General features: G+C 46.3%; 1 protein-coding gene across 3 annotated transcripts in view; it reads right to left on the bottom strand.

Moving 5' to 3' along the window:
* LOC147740920 (membrane-spanning 4-domains subfamily A member 4A-like) overlaps positions 1 to 18,554 on the bottom strand; it is a 200,401-nt gene that overhangs the window by 102,804 nt on the left and 79,043 nt on the right. For all 3 annotated transcript variants that reach the window (XM_086952209.1, XM_086952207.1, XM_086952208.1), the window contains exon 2: positions 347 to 491. In XM_086952209.1, coding sequence (XP_086808335.1) covers positions 347 to 478 — 132 coding nt within the window. In that variant the 5' untranslated portion in view covers positions 479 to 491. The remainder of the gene's footprint in view (positions 1 to 346; positions 492 to 18,554) is intronic.

Raw genomic sequence — 18,554 nt, 5'->3', positions numbered from 1 at the left:
ATATATATATATATATATATATATAAAAATTGAAGAAAACCTTGTCGCACACTTCATAGCACATAAAGGCTCGCACTATGGGATTTGGTAATGAAAATGTTTTATTTGGGAACCCCTTTTAATTAGTATAGTCTTCTTCACAGCTAAATAATATGGTTGAACTTTCACATCATTGTTTCTAGTTATACTAGTCCAACGGGCTCAATTTAAATAGGACTACAAGTCCCAGAACAAACTGAAATTATAAATGAGAACCTAGGTCTGGAAGTATTCTATCTGATTTCTTACTTCCTCCGTTATGTACCATTCTTTTCCTTCCCCTGAAGATACAGAAGCAATAACTTACCCCAAGTGCCTTTGGTTCCCCTCTGAGGAACCGCGTCTCAATCTCTGGACTTGGGCCTGGAAGCTGGATGACAGAGGTACCCGGAACAGTTGTTAGTAGGACCCCGTTGGGCATCATCACAGACGACGCCATTTTGCATCAAGATCTGAAAGGAAAGATTTTTCAGTGAGGTCATAAGCTGTCTTCTACCAATCTCTGCAGACATCATAAGAACAGGGTGTGGGATTTCATACTTGGGGGAATAAACTTGGGGCTCAGTCCAGGTGCATTCTTGTAGAGTGGCGATTCCTGACTGTAGTAAACACAAGGAGACGATGGACAGAGCAATGAAACTTTTCAGACACTCACCCCCAGTCATAGATCTGGGTTGAATCCATCATCGTTCTTTAGCTCACTCAGCCACCCCAGTTCAGACACATCTATATGCAAATCAGTCTTAACCCTGTGCCTCATGGAAACAGTCCAGCCCGAATTGCCAAGCCATGTCTTCCCTGGACCAGAAACAAGCATCCTGGGACCGGTTTCAGGCTAACAGGCCTCATCAGCCAGGCTAGGTTGACTCCAGTAGCAAAGTGGGCAAGGGACCCACGTCTCGGCATGGTGAGCAAAAAAAACCAATGGATTTAGGCCCAGATCTCTGACTGGGGTGAATGTATGACATTGTTCTGCATTCTGTCCATCAATTGTTCTTTTTGAATTTTTCACAATAAGTGGGATGGGTATGCCCAGACATGGGTCCCGTGCTCTCCATGCCGCTGGAGTCAAGCTATCCTGGCTGATGAAGGCTAAATGCCCAAAACCGGTCCTAGGATGCTTGTTTCCAGTCCAGGGACGACCTGGCCTGGCAGTTCGGGCTGGACTGTTCCCATTGGGCGCAGGGTCAAGACTGATTTGCTTATGGCTGGGTCCAAACTGGAAGGGCATGGTGAACAAAAAAACTATGGATTTAGGCCCAGATCTTTGTACTGGGGTGAATGTACAACATTGTTCTGCATTCTGTACATCAATTGTTCTTTTTGCATATACCTGACTGTACGTAATTTTGACCCTCCTCTTAAAAACAGTTTGCAAATGTTCATTAGTGTTTAGAACACAGACCTATTGTCAAGGTTTGAGAGAGTGCACCTCAGACATATTAAGCAGTGTTTTTTCTCATTTAAACTACTTAGAGTATATTTCTATAAATTTACAGTTGCATTACATTTCACTAAAGTACATTTTATGTGCAAATGGAGGCAGTGATTTGCCCACAATCAGACACATTTTGTGTCAGGTGTTCAAGCCTTTAATCAACACAAGCATTGACAAAATCAATAGGATGCGCGTATGAAAACATTAATTCTCCAGTGTCTTGTATTCATGTAGTACAGCAGCTAGGCTTTGCAGCATGAATAAAAGTAATTTTCAAAAAGCGGTTTGACACTGCATTGGCTTTGGTGCACTGAGAATGGTGTAATCGAGGGAGAGCAGCTGCTCGAAACTGCCTTGCGGAGTCTGTGAGACTGGAGTCCAAGTCCACTGGTCTAAGTGTTATGTAGTACTTTCAGTTGTAAGCCAGTCCTATTGGCTTTGGCAGTGTTTGTCTCAATTAATGCTGTGGATGTATCAGTAAACTGGAAGTTTCTCTTGTCATCGCACAATTTATATTAAGTTTGGACATATTCCCAGACTATTATTTAGAGAAATTCCTCATAAGAATGGAGAGAATCAAACTTTCTTGTAACATGAGGTACCAACTTGAATAAACTTTACACCTTTTTGATGCAGTTTGCACTAGAGTGTTTTACATGAGAACCAGGCTACTTTACACAAGGTCAGATTATTTTCCAAAATATTTTTTTTTTAGGAAAAATTAGATTACGTGATCTTCCCAGAGTCACAGAATGTTGAGCCAAAGCAGAGACTAGAATCTGGTTCCTCAGTTCCTAAGCCGGCAGACCTGGCCATTAGATCACATCTCTCCCGCCTGACTGCTTCTCTAGAGCCTGTCATAGATGCAAGCAGGACACCATACTGAGGTGCAGATCCCAAACTGAAGCATTCAACTTCCATAGGTTAAGGTGTTTTTATCATTTTAACTTAATGAGTCCAACAACATCTAGAGTTCTGCACTGTGACAGGGACGTTTTATGTTTGTATGGCGCTTTAGCATCTTGCAGGTCCTATATACATAAGGCAGGAGTGATACACCAAGGACCCTCAAAGGGAATAATAGATTTTAGTTAGTTAACTTATAGTCTGCATGCCCTTACTTTTTGGACTTTACCCCCTTTTTACGTCTACACACTCGTTACCTCTAAAATCACCTTTATCCTCTTTACCTCTACACACATCTAAACCATAAAATAGCCTTTACCCCTTTATCTATACCCATCCCTAAACCTTACATTACTTTTACACCCTTTACCTATACCCACCCCTTAATCCTAAATCTATTGCCACTGTATAATTTAAAACTTCTTTCCATTTCTTCCGAGAAATAGGCAGTTCATCCTTGTATACCTTTGGTGGTGAATCAAGTTGCATTTTTACAGCTAGAGGCCAGGAGAGTGTGTTGGTAAGTAGCAATGACATTAACACTACCAGATGAGGCAGAGTATGGGAGCAGGCTTATATGATCTAAGACATAGACAATATAAATTACTCTAATGCCCTGGCAAGAGCTGAGGCCAACAGTATTTTATTATCACTGCATGTAGCATAGTTCCACTGAAAATATTCCTTACTCTATCCAGTCAGTGTAAAATACACACAGAATAAATTTACCTCCAAAGCGACAATTGCTTATTTAATGCATTTTTATAAAGCGCGGACTTTACCCGAAGGTGTCAGAGCACTGTACAATAGAACCAGTTACGTTACATGAGAGAACTGTTACAAAACATCAAACACAGCAAGCACAGAATGTACAAACAAAAATATAAATATATATGACAAATTAACAATGACTAAAAAAACTTCTTGGCGAAAAATAGCAGGCCATAGAATCAAAACAACGCAGGCAAAAGGAACACAATAACAAACACAACAAGCACAGAATGTACAAACAGAAACAAAACGTTGTTGGAGTGCTGATAGCAAGGAATCGTCCCCGTTGCCTTGCCCAATCAACTCCACTTCTTTAATACAGTGGAGACTGTGGCTGATCCTCACTCAAAATGGGCAGGTTCGGCTTCCAAGACTCCACACAGGATTGGCGTGTGTGGCACACTGCACCTCGCTGAACTCCACCCAAAACATCCAGTCAGAGGCAAGTGGGGACTAGTGTGGCATGGGTCCTAGGGATGGCGCACACCCCCAGGAGACTCTAATAAACATGTGGGCTGCCACTACCAGGACACAGCAGCAACAAGGGATCCAGCAGGGGCGACCTTAGGCATGTGCAAGCTGTGCACCCTCACAGGGCCACCAAACCCCAGGGGCCACCACGCCAATATATATCCTTAATATAATAATCCTCTGAGGATGGATACATATTTGCGTGGAGGCCCCTGACAGGGATTTGGCCGCCTCCGGCTCTGTTCCACTTCCAAACACCCTGAACCCCCCCCCCCCCCCCCCTCTTCACTGGCTTTCGCGCTCCGCCCCGCCCGGACCCCCTCTTCTGGGGCCCCCTACCTACGCTCCCTGCCCAGGGCGGCCATGAGCATAGAGCCGCCCCTGGTTCCAGTATCCCAGAAAGTGATGTTTAAGGGTGACAGAGACAGTTATTCTGGATGCGGCTCCATCTTGTCAGATGTAATTATTTATCAGCTTAACTTGAGTTTGCTAACTTGACTTTGCTAACTTGAGTGTTTTATTAAAGGCTTTACAAAATAGTCCTTTTCATTTCAAATATTTTTTTATTAAAGAAGAAATGAATAACTATACAGCAAATTGATAACGACAAATACAGTAAGGTATCTACGGTAAGGTAGATACCTTACCGTATGCCACTGGTCAAATCATTTTGAAAGATACGTATCTATATTAAAAAAGGTATATGTTGAGTCCCTTATAGCTTAGGAAAAAGAAGAGGAAATATGAAAGAGAAATCAAGAAAAAAGGAAGAAGTAGAAAAAAAGAGAGGAGGATGCAGGATCGTGTAAGCGATCTCCACTAGAACCTTGAGAGCTCAAGGGGGAGTCATCTTTTCTAAGTATAGGTCTAGTTTCAATCACAAAAGACAGAAGGACTTATTGTTAAAAGTAGTATTATGTATAGTATTATACACACTTCTAAGAAAACAGACCCATACCCACCATGTATGGTAGGAAATGTTATTGTAGTTTTTCCACTTGGAGATTATGGCCTTTATGGCCTTTATACCAATTTAAAGAAAAAAAGACTCTACCAGAGATGTGTACTCCTAATGTGACTAACAAATGATGTAGGGACAATATCATATTAAAAATGACAAACAGTGTGGACTCCTAACGTAGAGACCGTACATATTTACAATAAAATATTAACCCCATCGACGCTTTAATCTTCAGCACTTTTTCCAATTTTTCCCCCAAAAAACAAACTTTGGCTGTATTTTGACTAATGTATGGGTCCCCTCCAAGGGAATTAACAAACCCTGGGTACCTTTGAAATCCCAATGATGTTGAAAGAAAAGGATGCAAATTTGGCATGGATGACTTATGTGGTCAAAATGTTACAGAGGCCTAAGCGCAAACTACCACAAATGGCCAGGGGGAGTGGCCAAGCAGCGAAAGGGTTAAGTGGTGCATGTCACCTACGGGGTGGTCACAGTGCCAGCAAGCAGCTGAATGTGAGAGCCCTTGGTTGTGTAATCGCTCAGTGGTTCAATAAGATCAATAAGCAGCCCAGAACTTACATTGTAATATAAGGGGGGAACTTCTCTGACACAAAAGAGAGTCCAAGATGTTGTACCACGATGTACAGGGAATAAGTTCAGTATTATGTTTGAAACAAAAATCCTCTCATACCTGCTTAATCTGAGCCATCTCGGATTAGGAAATGTTTCGTAAGGTTCTGTAAATTATTGACACAGTACGAGTCTTGGAAAAACGTTTCTCAAGTCAGTGTAAGTAGTCTACCAGGTGCGGGTGTCTAATGTCCCTTAAAGAGACTTTTAGTTTTAAGAAATCCAATGGCTGTAGGCTGAATCTTTCATTCAACATTGCAACAGATATAGGGTTACAGGTTAATGCCAGGTCTGGTGACTCAGTGGGCTAATGCATCCACTGCAGGGGCCTGAGATCGACCTCATGGTCACCGGTTCAAAGCCCGGTGAGTCCACTCAGCCTTTTGTTAATCTGAGGTTAATAAAATGAGTAACATTGAGTTGGGTGACAATACACAACTGTTTTTCAGCGCCAAGATACCTGTGGGTGAATGTGTGCTTTACAAATACATATTATGTTATGTTTTTTTTTTTTTTGGTCCTCATCTCGCCTGTTAAGCCTCTGCGGGTCTTATGAAGCCGCTTTTACGATCTGTGGCCCCTACGGCTTACCGCCCGGTCCCTTTTTGTGAGGGAGCCTGGTGTAATCATTAGACCAATTATATTAATCTTAAACTTTGGCCCCAACTCACAAAAGGATGCCAGATGTTTAATGGCTTATCTTCTGTGCCCTCGTAGTCTAGACGAGCCATGGAGAGTGATGCCTTAAGCCAATCATCCCTCTGTGGTGGTAGGGGGTCTTTCCACCTCTTACAAATTTCCCTTCAGGACAACAGTACCAGATAAATTAATAAGCCTCTGTTTTTCTGGGAGAGAGTCTGGCTAAGACGGCCATCATCTCCAAAAAATACCTATGACAATTTGATATCTATAGTGGTGTTAAGGATATCTCGGATATTGTCGCCCACCTCTGCCCAAAATGTTGCCAGTACTGGACACTCTAGGAAGACATGTACGTCGTTGGCAAGAGGTAGCAAACATCTTGGACATTTAGGGGATGGCACCGGAGCAAACGTGGTGATCTTGGCGGGGGTGTAATAGAGCCTGTTAATAACGAAGAAATGTTTTTTTTTTAAACAAGCAGGCTTGACATATTTTTACAACACCTTTAAAGAGGGCTCATATAAGGACTCTATTGATGGCCCAAGAGGAGTTTTGGTCCATACTGCAGCTAAAGGGGTGACCACATGATCCTCAGCTTCCAACAAATTGTTATACCATACTGAGATTTCCTTCTTAATTGGGAGGGTAGATTCCCACAGTCCTTCGATCTCTCCATTCCCACTGACCTCCCCCTTTTCTGCATCGTACCATGAGACCAGCTGTAGATATTTAAATCTTGAGAACCCTGGCCCAATCTTTGCTCTCAGGTATTCCCATGGGTGAATCCCTCCAGAGTCTACGAGCTCGGCCCATGTGGTGATGCCTGCCCTTCTCATGGGCAATGCCAAACTGTCTCTGAGGCAGCCCGGTGTTCCTGGTGTATCCCAAATGGGGGCGCTATCCGAGGAGTATCCTATGCCCCAACTACATCTGAGCCAATACCATAGCTCCAGGGCCGCCCTCAAAACCTTCAGGCGTACCCGCTTAAAGAATTTAGGAGATCCAAACTTGTATAGAAAAGCCTCACCATCTCCTCCTCCCTCTGGTCTCGCCATTTCTCCAAGCAGCCTGCCCCACTCTGACTCCTCTGGTTTAACAAGTAGCATCCGTATGCTTTTAAACTGGAATGTTGCAGCATATAACCTGACATCGGGAAGGGCCAGTCCGCCTTTCTTTAGTCTGCGTCTGAGCTTTTTCCACGCCAATCTGACCCCTTTTTCCCCCCACACAAAGCTCCCAATCTTACTCTGTGCCTTACTTAAGCTTTTTTTCATTAATGTTAATGGTATAGAGGAAAATAAGTAAGACAACTTAGGGAGAATGAACATCTTTACCTAGTTAGTTTTTCCATAAATGGTTAAGGGGAGGTTCCTCCATCTACTGAAGAGGCCATCTATTTCTTTAATGACCCTGTTGAGATTAAGCTCAGGTATCTTCTCCAAGTCCTTGACGATACAAATCTCCAGATAGCTCAGGTATCTTCTCCAAGTCCTTGACGATACAAATCTCCAGATAACTCAGTACTGACTCTTCCTGTCCACTCCAGGTTCCAGCACATCACCTCTGTCTTAGTTTTATTGACTAGATACCCAGATAGAGACCCAAATTCACACATAAGCTCCTCCACCCTCTGGATCGTTACCTTGGGGTCGCTCGTATACAATATTAGGTCATCGGCATAGAGGGCGATTTTAGAACTATATTGTTTGGATCTAAAGGGATCGATTAGATCATCCAATCTCATCGCCTGTGCCAATGGTTCCATGTATATATTAAATAAAAGGGGCGAGATCGGGCACCCCTGCCTGGTTCCTCTCTGAATGCTAAAACTCGGTGTAAGTAGCCCAATTAGCAGGATTCGTGCAGAGGCACCCTGATAACAGTTCTGCATGGTTTGAATAAAGATGGAACCAAACCCCATTGCCTGAACCACTTCCATGCTAATGACAAGGCCAGCTCATCATGGGTTTTACCTGCTCTGTGCTTATAACGAGCTGGCCTTGTCATAAATCAATGATAATCAAAAAAGTCAGCGCAGGACGGGAAAACCCCATAGCAGCCAAGGTGTTAAGAACCTTCCAGAGATACACCCAACAGATTCTGTCAAAAGCCTTGGGCGCGTCCAGAGCGACTACGGCCAAGGGTTCAGTCCTCTGAATGGCAAGATCAGATTGGAGGAGGAACATGGCGGCCGCCAGCTAAACGGCTTCGGCCGGATCCCCCCTATGAAACGATAATCTCCTGCTTATTTTGCTTACTTTGCTGATCTCATATAGGATTATGTCTGTCTTTTAGCACCCCCCGTCTCGAAAATCACCTTGTTGTTTCTGGTGAGCCTGCCGAATATGCCCCCGGAGCCTGGTCTGGATTCATCGGTCTCCTCACGGATCCCTGGAGCGGGCTGGGAGAGGAGTTAGGAGTGCGAGGAGAGTGAGCGGGAGCGGGACGGTGCGTCCGGGGGTCGACGTTGGCTCTGGGAGGAGGCGGCTCGGACACGGAAGAGGCGCGACTTCGCCTTGCTTTCGTTCCAGGTACTCGGGGGAAGAGCCAATGGCGGCTTCTGTGGAGCGGAGCCGGTGAGAGGAGCTGCGCACCAAAGTGAAAATAAAAACATAACTGGGATAAGCAGCGAAGCGGCTTCTAAGGTCGGGAGTCGGCATTATTTTTTTCCCCCGCCCTGTGGTGGCAACAAGGGTGTCAGCCCTGGCAACTCTGTGACAGGAACCCGGCTGCATAGCGGCATACATGTCTTTACCTATGGAGGGCTAAATCTCCTACAAGGAAAAGAGGCGAATTTAATCAGCGCTTCAATTGGGTTTATGGATATAGGAGGAGCGCTTGGCGAGGGTGCTGTTGTTGGCAGTGTGGTTAGTCCTGGTTGCCCTGGCGACAAAGAAAAGAGCTTTGACCCAATTAAAACAAATAGGTACGCACTGCGAGCCAGGGTAGTCTTTGATCCAACCAAGGGGAAGCCCGTTTATCCCCCACACATTTGACCCCCAGTCTCTGAAGTGAGAGTGCGTGTAAGAAGGGGCAAAGCTAAGCTGAATACCTATGAAGAATACTTAAGTGTTAAAAATATAAAAAGCAAGAGCAAAAGTAAAAGCGTTAAAGGAGCTGCCCCTAACATAAAAGTTACCCCTTCACTTAAAACCTATTATAAAGTAATGTCCACCACTTTCACTACCACCTGCTCTTCTCTGCCCACTCAGCCTACTCAGCCTACCCAGCCTACGCAGCCCACCCTGGCTACCACAGCAGTAAATGCTACGGGGTATTATTACAGGGGGGTCCGCCAGTGACTCCCACCAATCCTGCCAAAGAGGGGAGCTCAGACAAGTCCTCAGCTTCGGTGGAGGCGGTGGTTGTGGTGCATTCAGGTGTCAGCCTGTCAAATAGGTACTCAGTGCTCGGGGGGATGGAACAGGAAACATCTCGATGGACCCCACAGAAATAATAACAAGCATTTGCAATGCAATAGGTCTCGCATTTACTAGAGTTTGAGCTCTTAGCATTGTAAATGACAATGCCTTTTATTTATGTGTTGTTTTTAAATAAAAGGAATTGTCATTTACAATGCCAATACGGTAAACTCTTGCAAAGCGAGACCTATTTCATTGCAAATGCGTTCGGCAACCTTGCTATAATTATTATTATTTTTTTTTATAGAATTAGGAGAGAGTGTGTCCTACCTGTAACAGCAGGCAGGACAAAGCTATTTTAGAAAATAGTGCTCGGAGGCAATAATTAAAGCCTACCGAGTAACAACACATGTAACAAGGGGTGTCGCCATGGGAGGTTACAAAATGAGACAAGGCAGTACTAAGGAGGGACTACTAAGCCTATTGACCAATGAACAGCCACAGTTTACAGTGGACAATGACACAAGCCAATGAAAATATGGACGAAGGGTGGGTGGAGCTTCAAGTCTCTACCTGAATACAGCATGCCTCCCAGAGCAGCACACGTGCTGGCCAGGCTTGACCTAAAAATATATGTAGTTCTTCATGCTGTTTCTAGCACTCTTTATTGTGGGTGTGTAATTAGTATAGTGCATGGATCGGCATAGCATTAGCATGTTACTTTAATGGTGCTTCCCATCAATGTCATCTGAAACACAATTCAGTCTCCCAAAGTGGGGCCTGTCAAGGGGGAACAACCTTTATAGCGCAACTTTTAGCACGCAGTGCTATTACAACGCAGACTTTAAAACGAAAACCATTACAACGCATTACACTGGGGGGTGCTCTAGGATAGGGAATAGTTTTAATTTACTATCCAGCACCTTCCCTAGTGTCCACGGGGACTGGTGTTGGAATAGTAAATTAAACTATTCACTATCCAGCACCCCCCAGTGTAATGCGTTGTATTGGAATGCGTTTTAAAACTTGCGTTGTTACAGCATGCGTGGTAAAAACATGCGTTGTAACAACGTACATCCCCTGTCAAGGATCTCCGACCAAAACATTTTTTAATTTTAGTTTGCACATCAGACATCTCAAAGCAGAGGGGTGGCAATTTTAATCAAACTCCACGGGAAGGTGGTTGGTAGCCCAATTGGCATTTGAAAACGTAGTTTTAATATGTGCCTCTTTCTATGGCCCCAACATCGATGATCCGACCTACATATATAAACTACAGTCGGCATTGACATTGGAATCTCCACCCTATGTCATCAGAGGTGATTTCAATGTCCTGTTGGACCCGTTAAAAGATAGATCCAACCTGAGTCATTATGTAGGAGCAGTTAAGATACGTCGAGCACTACTTAATATGATACATGATATGGATCTGATCGACCTATGGAGGGCCCAAAAAGGTGATCAACAAGGCTTTACATTCTATAGCAAAAAGCATGGTCACTCCTCAAGAATTGACTATGTCTTTTTGGATAGAATGTCAATGGATAACCTAGGGGAGATATCAGTCCTCCTGAGTCACCTCTCTGACCACGCACCTTTGCAATTTATATATCAGAGTAAAGAGGTACAGCGGCAGCCGGCGAGATGGACCCTCAATAGGGCTAAGCTTTTAGATTCTGAGGTTGTCGAGCTCCCTCTCTGGAATTATTTTCTTTGAATATGGGCTCCGCAGAGCCGGATGTTGTATGGGATACATATAAGGCCTGGCTAAGGGGGAAACTACATGGAATAATTTGTTCTAAGAACAGGGTTGAAGCGGGGGCACTAAAGGATATCGAGGGAAAGATAAACAACCTGGAGAAAGAAAGAAATGGATTCAGCAACAGGGATTCAGAGCGACTTACACAAATCTTGAAGGATCTGGACGAGGCAAGATCGGAGTATAGAGGAAAGTTAGAAGCCAAGTGTAGAGCGCAGTGGAACTCCAGAAGGATGCATAATTTGGAATATGGGGAGAAGGCAGGCGCCCTTTTGGCGTGGAAAGCAAGAACAGATCGCGTTAAAAATGATATAAAAGAACTAACCATCAATGCTAGCGGGGAAACCTCAAGTAGGATTGAGGATATGCAGTCCTGTCTCCTCTCCATTTTCTCGGAATTATATAAAGAGGACCTTGCAACTCTACCGAGTACTATTCAGTCATTCCCGAGGAATAAACATCTCCCCTCGCTGTCAGAAGAAAGTAAGAACAAACTAGACGCTCCCTTTACTTTAGAGGAGGTAGCCGATCAGAAATAAAAGTCTAAGAACAAAAAAGCCGCAGGCCCGGACTCGCTACCAAGCGAGGTCTATAAACTCCTCAACGAGGAGCTGATAAATGCAATGGGGGTCACCTTTAACTTAGTTTATAGTCCAACCGGGACGGTCCCCAAGTCCTGGAAGGAGGCAACAATCGTCCTGATTTTAAAAACTGGTAAAGACCCTAAAAAGGCGGACTCCTACCGTCCAATCTTCCTGCTGAATGCCGATTACAAATTCTTTATGGGCATATTGGTGGGGAGATTGGCAAAATTGATCCCGAAGTTAATTCATCCAGATCAGAAAGGGTTTGTTGCAGGGAGACACATCCAGGAGCAGACACAGCTCTTAATAGGCAACATAGATCTGGCCATTCAGAGGACATCTTATGTTATGTTGAACCATCTCTCAAACTGAGAGAATACCCAGGGATGTCCATTCTCTCCAGATGGACAAGATAGGATCTAAATGTATGGCATTATTAAACTATAAGGAGGCAAATTCCGAACCCTTAATTCTGTGAAGAAAACACCGGTTCAGGTATTTTATAGCTAAAACAAAGTCCTTAATCATCTGTAAGGATGAAAGACTTTAAATTGTTTAATTGTCAAAGTGTTAATGTGCATAAGATGGTTAATCAGATCTGATTCTATATCAACCCATGCCAGATGGTTTTTGGGTGAAGCCACCAGATGGTTGGTCTGGCAAGAAATGCTATTTGATCATTCCTTAAATTAGGAAGATTTAAGATACCTTGAGATTTATTTGCTTGCAATTTCCACAACAAAATCCTAGCTTTCTTACCCCTCCATATAAAAGATGATAATATTGCATTGACTGACTTGTGGAAAGAAGTAGAAAGGGTGGCTGGAAACATGCTTAAGAAAAAAACTAAGTTGTGGTACAAGCATCATTTTAACTGTTTCAACCCAACCAAACTATGTGATAAATTTTGGGGACCATTTGTAGCTTAGCTTTTTGATTTTGGTCAGTTAGGTTTCTTCTATATGGATCCTGGTAGTTTCTACTGAGTCTGCAAATTCAAGACAAAGGTATTTAAATATAATCGGTTGCCATTTTAAATTAGATATGGTGGCTATATGAGGTAAACTGACATTTAAAGGAAAATTTCAGTTTTTTCTTTGTTTAAAGAGTATCCCGAGACATAAGAATTTCCGGGACAGCTGTAACCGCTTTCGTAGAAAAGGTCAAAACATCATCAGCATAGGCCGCCAACATTTTGGAGCCACTCTTGAAAGGGCTAGCTTAACTTTATTATTAATCAATCAATCAATCAATCAATCAATCAGAGTACTTGTAAAGCGCGCTACTCACACGTGTGGGTCTCAAGGCGTTGAGGGGAGGGGGGTGCCGCTACTGCTCGAAGAGCCAGGTCTTGAGGAGTCTTCTGAAGGCAAGTAGGTCTTGGGTCCGCCGTAGGTGGGCAGGGAAGGTGTTCCAGGTCTTGGCGGCGAGGTAGGAGAAGGATCTGTCGCCAGAGGTCGTTCGTTGGATGCGGGGGACAGCGGCGAGGGCGAGGCTGGCGGAGCGGAGCTGGCGGGTGGGAGTGTAGAAGCTGAGTCTGCTGTTCAGGTAGGTTGGTCCGGTGTTGTGGAGTGCTTTGTGTGCGTGGGTGAGGAGCTTGAAGGTGATACTCTTGTTGACGGGGAGCCAGTGTAGGTCTCTCAGGTGGGGTGTGATGTGGCTGCGGCGGGGGACGTTAAGGATCAGTCGGGCGGAGGCGTTTTGGATGCGTTGTAGTCGTCGTAGGTGTTTGGCTGGGATTCTGCGTAGAGTGCATTGCCGTGGTCCAGTCTGCTGCTGACGAGGGCCTGTGTCACAGTTCTTCTTGTTTCGGTCCGGATCCACTTGTAGATCCTGCGCAGCATGCGGAGGGTGTTGTAGCAGGAGGAGGAGATGGCGTTGACCTGTTTGGAAATGGAGAGGGAGGAGTTGAGGATGAATGCTAGGTTGCGTGCATGGTCGGTGGGTGTCGGTGCTGGTCCCAGTGTGGTCGGCCATCAGGAGTTGTCCCAGGCTGAGGGGGTGGGTCCGAGGATGAGGGCCTCCATCTTGTCCGAGTTCAGTTTCAGACGGCTGCTTCTCATCCAGTCGGCGACAGCCTTCATTCCCTAGTGGAGGTTGGTTTTGGCCGTGTGTAGGTCCTTGGTGAGGGAGAGGATGAGCTGGGTGTTATCGGCGTAGGAGATGATGTTGAGGTCGTGGTGGCGGGCGACTTTTGCGAGGGGGGCCATGTAGACGTTGAACAGCGTCGGGCTGAGGGATGAGCCCTGGGGGATGCCGCAGATGATGTTGGTGGCTTCGGATCGGAAGGGTGGGAGGCGGACACTCTGGGTTCTGCTGGAGAGGAAGGACGTGATCCAGTCGAGGGCCTTCTCTTGGATTCCGGCTTCTTGGAGGCGTGTCTTTAGGGTGCGATGACAGACCATGTTGAAGGCGCCCGACAGATCCAGGAGGATGAGGGCTGATGTTTCGCCATTTTCTAGTTGGCGCCTGATGTCGTCTGTGGCGGCGATGAGGGCTGTCTCAGTGCTGTGGTTTCGTATGAATCCGGACTGGGACGGGTCCAAGATGTTGTTGTCTTCGAGGTGGCGGGCCAATTGTATGTTAACTATTTTCTCGATGACCTTCGCCGGGAACGGGAGCAGGGAGATGAGCCGGAAGTTCTTGAGGTCCTTGGAGTCTGCCTTGGGCTTCTTGAGGAGGGCGTTGATTTCGGCGTGCTTCCAGCTATCCGGGAATGTCGCTGTTTTGAAGGAGATGTTGATGACCTTCCGTAGTTGGGGTGCGATGGCTGAGTCTGCTTTGTTGAATACGTGGTGTGGGCACGGGTCTGACGGAGATCCTGAGTGGATGGAGTTCATGACCTTGCATGTCTCGTCGTCTTTGACGTTGGACCAGGAAGTCAGGCGGTTGGGGCTGGTGGTGTTCACAGGGGAGGTGGAGTCTGGTGTAGTCGGGCGGTTGTGGTGTTGAAGCTGTCGTGGATGTCAGCGATCTTACGGTGGAAGAAGGGGGCCAGTGAGTCGCACAGTTCTTGTGTCGTTGGCCCTGGGGTTGGAGAGTTCCTTTACGATGCTGAAGAGCTCTTTGCTGTTGTGTGCGTTGTTATCCAGGCGGTCTTTGAAGGAGGATCTCTTGGCTAGTCTGATGAGGTGGTGATTTCTGCGGGTGGCGTCCTTGTGGGCTACGTAGCTGTCCAGTGTGTGTTCGTGGACCCATTTCTTCTCCAGTTTCCGGCATGCACGTTTGGAGGTCTGGAGCTCGTTGGTGAACCAGGTGGCTCTATTGCTGGCGTGGTTGTTGGAGGGTTTCTTTAGCGGGGCAAGGGTGTTGGTGCAGTCGTCGATCCACTGTCTGAGGTTGCGATGAGGGTCATATTGTGTGCGGTTTCGCGCACTGCAGTCCATTAATTTTAATTAGGAGCTGTCAGGGTGCCCGTGTAATGCATTCCAGATGGTGTGCGCGCGTTCACCATTGAGCAGTGCGTTTGTCGGGCGCGCGTCTACATTACGAATTTCAACCAATGAGAAGCTCGGGTGCGTTCGCGTGTTTTAGTTAAAAAAGAGATAACTGTTAGCGAGTAATATTATGCCATGGTGCGCTCTCGGGCTCTGCTAATGTTAACAAACCAGATGTCCTTGGTACTTTTGTGTAACACAACCAACTCCTCCGTTAGCCTCGTAGCACAATTTCCTGAAACTAAACTTTTCTAGTTGTGTTCGTGAGGTATTAGCATGCCCTTGGTGCCAATGTGTTTGCTTGACTATGTGCTTGTTTAGTGAATTACAGTTTAGTCGATAACGATAACGCTCGATCCTTTTGTTGTAATAATCCACACTGTGTGGCACACAGAACAGGAATCTGTACCGTTTACACGAAAACCCTCAGGTAGAGACGAGTGCTTTGTAATTAGCACGTATCTGCTAAAATGCGGACATTTACACATTCAAATCACATATTTATGCCTCCAAACGACAGCCAATTTTTCCGAATTCAGAAAGAGGATCAGCGCTACATTTTAGAATGTAAATCGTTACTTTTCACATCACATTACGTAAACAACGGGAGATAAAAAAAGAAGGAACAAAACTGTCAACTGTTTCCAGCCTTGGATTAATGGTGGCCAGAGCTGCGCAGTAACGTGACCTTTTCTGTTTCTCGACCAGTAATGGTTTGTTTGTTATGGCTCGGCGCGGCTGCCAGGCGAATCTTTTCATCAGCTTATTACATTAGGGGAAATATGCGCATATTTCGTGTTACTGTTTCTGGACATCTCAGAATAAAGGGTGTCGGCCTTTTTTTTCTTTTTCAGCTGGACTAGAGATGCAGGTAAATGCATGCCAGTTTTCAGACAGCTTCCAGTAATACCGTGTTCGGCGTCTAAATATACATAATTTTATACCTTATCATTATTATTAGTTCACATTCACATCCTTATTAACAATTCGGCAATATGAAATCTGAGTGCTGCTTTTAACTTGCTTTACTATAGCCACGTGACACGCTTGTTTTGTTTTAGCTTTTGAAGGACTACAACCTTACATAAAAATATTGTCACCTTGACAGTGAGTGCAGAGTGGCGGTGAGTGCAGAGTGGCGGTGAGTGCAGAGTGGCGGTGAGTGCAGAGTGGTGGTGAGTGCGGGTGCAGATTAAACAGTGTGTGACTATGCAGGGTGACATTGGGAGTGTGCGGGTGAGCCGTGTGTGAATGTGTAGGGGCAGTGTGTGATTGTGCAGAAAACACCACACACACATACACCACACACACATACCACACACACGCCATAGACCCATACACCACACACACACCACACATATAACGCACACACAAACCACACACCTCAGTCTCTCAACACCACACACTTGTCACCACTCAACACAACACACTCACCACCACACTCACTCCCCAGGCTCACCCCCACAGACTCACCGCCACACACTCACCAGTACACAGAAAACAACACACAGAACAACACACCCCCAGCCGTCAATGAATGCTTTCACCATGCACAAACACCAATAACCATCAGCCATCTGTGCACGCTTTTACCAAGCACACACCCACCAGAAGTCAGTGCACCCTTCCACCAGGCACACACACCTCCAGCCTGCAGTGCACTTTTCCACCAAGCAATCGCAGTATGGTACACTTTACTTTTAAACATATTCATATAAAACACAGCATGCCACCATTGGTAAAATTACAATCAAACCCACATAATTCCACTACACACCACATACTCCATAACACATGGCGAAAAGACATTGGCATTTACAATGCCATTAGCTCAAACTCAAATAAATCCGAGCCCGATTGCATTTCTAATGCTTGTTTGAAGGTGAAATGGATGCAGCCGTGGTCGGTCCAGTGGAGTTCGGTGGTGTGGCTTAAGGCGACGTGGGTGCTTGTGGAGAAGATGGGGTTCAGCGTGTGGCCAGCGGCGTGGGTGGGTGCGGTGCATGTTGTCTGAGGCCGAGGTTGGCGAGGTTGTCGATCAGGGTGGCGGAGTTGGTGTCGTTGTTGTTCTCGAGGTGGAAGTTCAGGTCCCCGAGGAGGATGTAGGCAGTGGAGGCGAGTGCGCAAGTGCTGACGAGGTCGGCGATGGATTTGCTGAACTGAGCCCGGGGTCAGGGTGGTCTGTAAATGAGTGTTCCTCTGAGGGTGGTGTTGGGGTCGGTGTGGATCCGGAAGTGCAGGTGATCGGCGGTATTGAGGGTGTCGTCTGCGTGGGTGGCGACCTTGAGGGTGGACTTGTGGACGATGGCTATTCCTCCTCCGATTTCGTTGGCGCGATCCCTGCGGGTGATATTGTAGCCGTCCGGGATGGCTATGGCGATGTCAGGCGCCGAGCAGTCGTTCCACCAGGTCTCGGTCAGGAAGGCCACGTCAGGGGCAGAGGTGTATAGCAGAGACTGGTGTCGTGGCGTTTGGGGGGTCCAGGGGTTCTGGTGCTGGGCGCGGTCCAGGCGTGTCGGGCGAGATGGGCTTGTCTTAGGCGCGCCTTCGGCGCACCAGCGGCGCGGCTGCGCAGCGTCTGGCATATATGGGGAGGTGGGAGGGAGGAGCAGCTGGGAGGCGGGAGCAGCGAGTGGGCAGGGGGCGGGGCACAAGAGGGGAAAAAAACGAGTGGTACAGCGCACAAAAACAGGGCACACAGGCAAAAGGGGCACCAAAGGGGGGGAAACGAGTGGCACAGAACACAAAAACGTGGCACACAGGCAAAAGGGGCACAAAGGGGAGGGAACGAGTGGCACAGAGCACAAAAACGAGGCACACAGCCAAGAGGGGCACACAAGAGGGGGAAATGAGTGGCACAGAGCACAAAAAAGAGGCACACAGGCAAAAGGGGCACAAGGGGGGAAAAAACGAGTGGTACAGAGCACACAATGTGCTCTGTGGGGTCACAGAGAGGGGGAGCAGTGGCACAGAAGCCAAGGACAATTACCAGTGAGTCGGTGGAAGCAGCAGGGGCACACAGTCGGAGCTGCGTGGAGGGGGAGCGGCCTACCAGGAGGGTTAGGGGTCGCTCCTGATGGACTGTAGCAATGGTTCAATTAAAAACAAGAAAAGGAATGGAAACAAAGGGCATCAATGTCTGGTGCCCTGTACCAACCAAAATAATAATTGAACCTTAAGCTTTATACCCGCCGATGGTTTCTGATAAACCACAATTTCCATTTGTGTAAAACGATTAAGTAAATTGAACTTCTATATGGCTGAACTTAGGAAAGTCCAAGAGACCTTACCAAAGGCCTTCTCTTCACATAGTGCCATAGCCATATTGGGAGAAGGAATCTGTTTGTTTTCTCGATCATGTGCAAAGAGTTATGATATTGTCAGCCGCCAGTCTCCCCTAAACAAAGCCAGTCTGTGGGAAGAACATTTCCTAATCTCAGAAGCAGAGGTTTAGTATATACTTTGTAGTAGCTGTGAGAAGTTAGCCTGGCATATGTTGTCCACTATTCTAGTGGGCACCTTGCACCAGTCTAAACGACCCTTATGATGAG

Source organism: Lissotriton vulgaris, chromosome 1_1 (genome assembly GCF_964263255.1).
Source record: "Lissotriton vulgaris chromosome 1_1, aLisVul1.2, whole genome shotgun sequence".
In the NCBI taxonomy this organism is placed as follows: Eukaryota; Metazoa; Chordata; class Amphibia; order Caudata; family Salamandridae; genus Lissotriton; species Lissotriton vulgaris.
Note: the sequence above shows the minus strand (reverse complement) of the source record. Positions and strands in the feature narration are given on the sequence as shown.